Source organism: Terrapene carolina, unplaced genomic scaffold (genome assembly GCF_002925995.2).
Source record: "Terrapene carolina triunguis isolate 2854851 unplaced genomic scaffold, T_m_triunguis-2.0 Scaffold96, whole genome shotgun sequence".
Taxonomy (NCBI): Eukaryota; Metazoa; Chordata; order Testudines; family Emydidae; genus Terrapene; species Terrapene triunguis.
Window position 1 is genome coordinate 21337306 of NW_020664447.1, and position 7887 is coordinate 21345192.

A 7887-nucleotide genomic window follows, 5' to 3' on the forward strand; every position below is an offset into this window, starting at 1 on the left:
AAAGCAATTTATCTGTTACTAGTGTGACCTCGGTTGGCACTTTGTATTCACTGTTACCAGCCTAAACCAGTGCTAGTTTCCCAAAATAGCTTTTTTAAAAAGTAATCTTCTCCTAATCACATCACTTGATTGCCCATATTCCTCTTTAGCATTGCCCTGCACATGGATGCCAGTGTAATTAGCAGCTTCATTTCCCTCTTATGGAATCGGTTGACTCTGGGCTCTTTTTGCTTATTTGTCAATTCAGTTTTGTTTTGCTGCTCTGGATTTTGCAAGGCCTTCTGCTTCGAGTGTTTAACTACAGGGCCTGAAAAACATTAAACACCCTACATTCCATTGAACTACCTAGACATGGGACAGTTTACAGATTTTATCAAATCAATTTACATTTACGTCAAAACAAGCTAACAAAGCTGCCCAGATTCACCAGCTGCTTCCAAACCTTAAAACTAGATAATCATTCAATAGAACAGCAATTCACTAAATTTTTGGAGTTGATGCAGGAGTTACTGGGTGTAATTCCATGGCCTATGTTGTGCAGGGTAGACTAGATGAACATTAAGGTCTGTTTTGACCTTAAACTCAAAACAGCTTAAAAGGCCTGGTTAGCACATGTATGGAAACCTCTCTCCTATCAAGAAAAGCAGAGACATTCTTCTGATGTAGAAGGAAGCAAACCACAATCAGGTCACACCAAGACAGAAAGAGCTCAAATAGGTAACAATTTAGATTTATAAACAAGGATGTATCCATCCAATTTCACAGTTACAAAGATGCCAATGTCACAAGTTACAAAAACATAAAACTAAGTCACCTGCAGAACATCAAACTCTGTTCTCCCTCAAAGCCCAACATTGCAATAGCCTGCATAAATAGATGTGCCTGGAAGCATGCCCCGAAAGTCCACAGAAATGAGCTAGCATCTGGGCTAGAATGTGCAGGTAGAAGCCATTTCAGAATAGCAGACCCCTCATGGAGGAATTACTAGTCTACTTTCATTGTCAAGATGACTGAAGTTCAGTGTCTCCGTCCATTGAAACTGTAACAGAGTGGAAGGGGAAAAAGGTGGCCCATCAAGCAGGATGGTCCCAATCCACTTAGGAATTCATGGATAAAAATTAAACATCTTAGCTTCAAGCCATCTTTGATTCAAAATGCAAATTATAACTCCAGTGACATATGCTGCACCTAACAAGCATGTGCTGCTTAACAGACAGACCATTACTCCACTCAAAGTGTTGTATTAACTAAGGGAAGCCCCACATGAAGTGTACACAGTAATCCAAGCATGAGGTGACATTAACATTTAATCATAAGTGATAATTGTTAGATTCAATTAATCTATTGTGTTATATTCTCTTGGCTATATGATCACCCCAAAGAACTCAGAGGAATTCAAATTAGGGGACAGGAATTTTTGGGGGGGGGGGGGGGGGTGTCTTTATATATATCCCCATATTTTGTAATTGTTGTTCTTTTCCTTCCCCCTTGTAGGGAATTATCTACATTATAATACTAAGAAATGAAATAAAATTATAAAACTGGAAAAAAAGTGTCATGATTATGGAGTCTGGTAAGCCCTTTATCTAGAGAACGTATATTATACTGTTCTATTAGAGCTAATTTCATTCATGTTTTCTGCAAAAGGGTTAGGGATAAAAGCCTAGCACAAACGACAATACCAAATGTACCTCAGCTTACCATGCGTGCTGTAGACACCTTGAATGTTGGGCACACCATATGAAATCTGGGAATTATGACGTTAAAGAACTTGTCCTTATAGTAGAGACAATGGAAGGTATAGTATCCTTCCATGTATCCTGAATTAGTGGAGAAGGTAGTACAGCTGGTATATTCGTAAACTCGACCTGGGCTGATTATTGGAAATTCTCCTGCAGATACAAAAAACAACAAAGAGCCATTGGGAGTTTTGAATTAAAATAGGTATAAATAGCATATACTTTCCCTTGCAATATAGTTAATTTCGATAGACATTAAGTTCAGTTAGAGTTCTGCTGGAATACACAGCTAGTAACACAAGTTTGTGTTTCTGTAACTGTACTATACAAATAAAAAGAGGTAAGCTTGTTGTAACAAATCCTGTTTTAATGAACATTCTAGTGACTAGTTATCTTTGCATCACTTTCAGTCACAAGTCAATAGCAGTTTTTTAGAGAACATTGTTCACTAAATCAGAAGTGCCTAACTTGCTGAACAGGAGTCACTATAACAAGCTCAAAGGACAAGAATGCCCAAACAACATCCGGGGGGGAGGGTGGAGCAGGGAGAAGAGGTTTTGTTTGTTTGTTTGTTAAATCGGAACTACTGCTACAAATCATTTCTAAAAACAAAACAAAAATACTTAAGTCTTCTGACATGCACTTATGCGGTTAACCCTGATACATAGATAAAAACAGATGGCATTAGAGACTTCAGGATTATTAATATTAATTTGTATTCTCAAAGTGCTTAGGAGCCTCACTCAGGGACCAGGACCCCAATGTACTAAGTGCTGTACAAAAAGACAATTCCTGTCCCAAAGAGCTTACAATCTAAGTAATTCAAGAATCTTTAAATGGTTTGACTACTTATACTAATATTAACTACTGTATATTAATATACAGATTTGCCCAACAATATATATGCCCCAAAATTATATTCCTTAAGATCCTTTAAAATTGAAGTTAATGTTTAACACTTTCACTTACACACAATGCAATATGAGAAAGTAAAACAGAATGCATGTTTGCTAAGAGAAGAGAATAGCTACCATCTTGCATCATTACTGAGAATGGCTCCACCAGAAGTTACAGAATTTTCAGATTAATCACTGGAATGCTCTGAATGCTAAAATAAAACTCAAACTCTCAGTTTACATACCAACGACTCCAGGACCCTGAACTTCTTCTACGTCACCTTTGGCATTGGTTATTCTCCAGTACCGACTGTCCAACTGACAAGCCTTTTCAGGAAGAGCATCTTTGGACATCTCAATTCTATGACCCAAATCAAATATAGTTTTTGCTTAGAAATGCCTTATTTACATGTCTAAAAACAACCATAAAATGTTTAAAATACTATCCTATACTCCCTACTGCTTAGAGAAAGTGGTATGTTCTAGTGACCTGTGTACAGACCAAAGTAGGAACACCAGAGCACTAATCCCAGCTTTATTATTCCTCTTACCTACCTCTCCTTAACTCATGACAAATATTGTGACAAATGTTTGTTTGCAAAGTGATATGTGCTATATATTGTTAGTGAAAAGAAACCCCCCCCAACAAAAGTACAACGATAAGACCCTTTCCAAGTTTTAAAATAGTCAAAGCCTTTTTATTTAAACTATATTAAAACAAATATATTGCATGCTGTACACCAAGCCCCATATGTATATGGTATCTAAATTTCACCATATTTCACCATACTTCTGAGTACTATGCGTACGCATGCAACAGTCATGAGGCTTGAACTCCAGACAGGACTCTCTCCTGTTATCAGGAAGATAGCCCATTTGCTATTCTCACCTGATTCTGTAAGTGAAGAAGTAATGAGGTGGATGTACAGAACTGAGTTCAGGTAGAAAAGATGTGGAGACTGAAACAGTAATATCTCCTGTTGTGGCCACACACTCCTTATCATGAACATACCTGTGCAACAGAAACATAATAAAGAGTTGGAAATTTCTTTTGTATGGTGTAACCCAATTCCATGGATTCAATACAGATGCTAAAAGGATATTTTTGAAGAATACGTTTCCACATGCTACACTAATAGTATTTTGGATTATTAAACCCAAAATTAAAAAAATATTAATTATTCTGTGTGACTATTAGCTCTAAATTAAACTAGTCATTCTTTAGTCTTTGTGAATGCACTAGTACAACAGTGCAATACTTGCCTTAAACTACGAGAGCAGACTTTAGAAATGTCTTCATGCAATTCTTCACATTAGGTTGTGTACAAATCTATTTTGGAGATACAACATCTTACAGCATCCCATTAATCTTAAAAGGGGATATTATACATCAGTGGCTCTCAACTGTTCCAGACTACTGTACCCCTTTCAGGAGTCTGATTTGTCTTACATACCCCCAAGTTTCACCTCACTTAGAAATATAAAAGAGCATCACAGCCCACTATTACTGAAAAAAAAATGTATAATTATATGGTAAAAATGACAAAGTAATACAATAAATCAATTAGAATATGAATATTGTACTTACATTTCAGTGTATAGTATATAATATAGAGGAGCAGTCCCCAAACTTTTGGGGGTCTCGCCCCCCTTTACCCCTGCTCTCCCCCTCCCCCCCCGAGCCAGACAGTGACTCCGTGGAGAGGGGGGCCACGGACAGAGGTAAGGGGGCCAAGGCTAGGGACACAGGTCAGGGGCCAAGGCAGGGGCAGAGCCGCAGCCGGGCTGCGGTGGGGTCAGACAGCCGGGCCTGCAACCAGATGCAGCTCCGCTCCTGGCCTTGCCCCTAGTCTCTGTTCCAGACCAGGAACGGGGCTGGCACGGGGCCTGGAGCGGAGTCGCACCGAGGCTGGGGCTGGCGCCAGGAGCTGGAGATACTGCTGGGGGCAGGACTGGAGCACAGCGGGGGGCGGGGAGGAGCTGAGTGGCACTCCCTCCCCACCCATGGGGGCTGGCCTGGGTCCCACCATGCACCCTTGACCCCCAGACCTTTCTCCACATCCCCCTGGGGGAGGCATGCCCCACACTTCAGGGACCTCTGATATAGAGCAGTATAAACAAGTCATTATCTGTATGAAATTTTAGTTTGTACTGACTGCTAGTGTTTTTTATGTAGCCTGTTGTAAAACTAGGCAAATATCTATGAGTTGATGTACTCCCTTATGCGTACCCCTGGTTGAGAACTACTGTTATACACAACCAGGATAAAAACAAAAACATCTAGAGAAGTGCACTTGGAGCTTCAAGGTAAATCCATCTCCAAATCTTGTTTGTTTAGAGTATCATAATACATGTATTCAATACAACATTCAAATCAATAGTAGATAGACCATATCACTGAAAGAATCCCTTATTTAAAATAGCAAATGTCATTTGTTTACCAGTTTTGTTGTAGCTGTTTTGGCCTCAGGATATTAGAGAGATAAGGTGGGTGAGGTAATATCTTATTGGACCAACTTCTGTTGGTGAGAGACAAGTTTTTGAGCTATGCAGAACTGCTCTTCAATAAATTCCTACACGATCTGCAGCTGCATCTTGCTCACTAGCCCACTTATTTTGCACCTCAAGTTCTTGGCAGGCAGATGAGTTAGAGCTGGTATTAATTACAATCCCTTCAGTGTGATGCTACTAGTTCTAATATTCCTGGTAACAAAACAGGATTAGTTTAAGCCTTTAGATTTCTGCAACTATATCTGTTGTATATATTACATATCTCTTCTCTCCGTACCCACCCATTTACCCTCATGTCATACACATCTGCACCCAGCTGTTTGGAAAAAAAAATCAGCATTTAAAATAGATTGATTTTCTCTTCCTTATAATTATGCTGCACTACAGATCAAAAGTCACAATACCTGAAAATCTGGTCCCTGATGATGGGATAGCCGCCTGTTACGACATTGTTTACATAAGATGTGAACCACTCCAAATAAGAAGTACCTAGATGCCAAAGAGGGAAAGTTTTACAAGAGCAGGTACTCTTATAATTAAGCTAGTTACAATATTAACTTTTTTTTTTTTTTTAAACATAGGCAATATAAAAGCTAGTAGGCTTTAATATAAACAATTCCCAGACCTCTGTAGCGGAGTAACACATTCCTCATCCTGCTCTATTCAAAAAATTCAACTCTGCTTTTGCTGGGAACTAAATTACGGCTTAAATGGTTTGCTTGTTATCCTCCACTCACTGTGTCACAGCTAAAATGAGCCTGTATACTCTTCAGGCCAGGAACCATGGCTTTCTATTTATATTGTGAAGTACCTCGCACAATTCTGAAGTATAAAAGCATCCAACAACTGCCTTTTAGACCTTTGCTGGTACTGCATGATTTAAGGAGACAGTGGCTTTACAAGTAATGTAATTACTATACCTATTTCTTAGGCACTGTACTCCACAGTTAATCCAATATTCTATTTGCTAAAGCTGGTAGGTCTATTATTGGACGTACAAGCTTGGTTTTGGTTTGTAGGGATCTGCATGTATAAACAGGTAAGGTATTAAAGTTTCTAAGAAATCTAGCAAATTTTGTAAGTTTCTGTACTCACAAGACCAAAGCTGAAAAGTAGGGTGGAAGAATGTGCAACATGCACACCTGTTACCACCACAAGCTCAGAGCTCTGGGTTTATAGGTCACCTAATATAGAAACAGCGTTCCAAAAACCTGCAGTCATCATTTTGAGAACAGCTGGATTTATCAGGATCATAAAAATTCAATAATTGGGCAGATTCAACCTTGACAGAGTCCCTTTAATGAATGAAGTCCTCAAAGACAAGACATTATCCTCTATAAGTGAAATAAGCTATAGGTAATTCAATTAATTCAGGCAACGTATTATGGGTTTTAGTAATGGAAGATCAATAGTTCTTTAAATTTTGGTTTATATTATTGATGTGAAATATGTTTGTTTTTAAGTTAATGATTTCATAATATTCTATTTCTCACAAGCTACACAGGGTTGCTATGGCACAAAGCAATAATTAACACAATTTACTCATCACTTGTTCTTAATTTTGCCCTAAAAAGCCATTTAATTATTTGTACTGTCCTGCCATCTTTGGGGCTCCTCTGTTGCTTAGAGGTCTCCAATAATTTATCTTCTCCATTTTCCTTCTTCTATCACCCCACCCAATCATCTTCAACATTTTGTCTTGGCCTTGAAATGCTAGAGTTTGGGGTGCACACTAGCTGTATGATTCACTCTGCAGTTTGAACACTTGGTTTTTATATGGAAGTAGGAAATACTTAGCAGATTAATCTTCTCATGTACATGGAATGTGCTGTGCCAGGATACTGGTCCACAACAACTGGAAGTCATTGTTTCCATAAGGACAAGGCCAACCCAAAGTGATAATTAACAGTAGATCACTGCAGTCACTATCTCTAAAACAGTTCATTTTCCTCACAAATTGCAAATAATTAGAATAGTACTTTGAACTTCTACAACACCTTTCATCTGAAGATTTCAAAGAACGAGACAGTAAACCGCAACACTCTTGTGAGGAAGACGACATAGTGATTTCCTCACCCAGCACTGCAATACAGCTACCTCTGGGGCGGAATAAGTGACATGTTTTCCAATACACAGCCACTGCAAGTCCAAAATTGGAGGACTAGAAGACTAGGAAGTCTTAGTAAGAGTTTCTCTTGCCTTTCCTTTTACCCATAAATGAAAATATTATGGCATGGCCCAGTGGGGCTATTACTCATCATTGGTGTTGCACTAGAAACAACCTGTGATGCAGGTTAGCATAGATTATGCATATTAATAGAAGTCTAAATTAAGGTACTGTTTTCACCCAACAGGAAAGCAGTTCAGTTAGTTGAAGGCTTCCACAGCCAATAGCTAGGGCCCTACCAAATTCATGGTCCATTTTGGTCAATTTCATGATCATAGGATTTTTTTTTTTTAAATAGTAAATGTTATGATTCATGTGGGCCCAGCTGTGAAGGCAGCGCTACCGCCAGTATCAGCGTAGAAGTAAGGAGGCATGGTATAGGTATTGTCACCCTTACTTCTGCGCTGCTGCTGATGGGGCGCTGCCTTCAGAGCTGGATGCCATTTTGGTCAATTTCATGATCATAGGATTTTTTTTTAAAATAGTAAATTTCATGATTCATGTGGGCCCAGCTGTGAAGGCAGCGCTGCCGCCAGCAGCAGTGCAGAAGTAAGGGTGGCAATACCACACCCCC

At 39.1% G+C, this 7887-nt stretch overlaps 1 protein-coding gene across 1 annotated transcript in view; it reads right to left on the reverse strand.

Moving 5' to 3' along the window:
• Positions 1–1692: 1692 nt before the first annotated feature.
• Positions 1693–7887, reverse strand: part of FBXO3 (F-box protein 3) — a 23926-nt gene continuing 17731 nt past the window's right edge. Inside the window, exons 6-9 of the mRNA XM_029911552.1 lie at positions 5551–5687; positions 3525–3647; positions 2881–2996; positions 1693–1892 (exon numbers count right to left, since the gene is read on the reverse strand). Of these exons, the coding sequence (XP_029767412.1) occupies positions 1693–1892; positions 2881–2996; positions 3525–3647; positions 5551–5687 (576 nt within the window). The remainder of the gene's footprint in view (positions 1893–2880; positions 2997–3524; positions 3648–5550; positions 5688–7887) is intronic.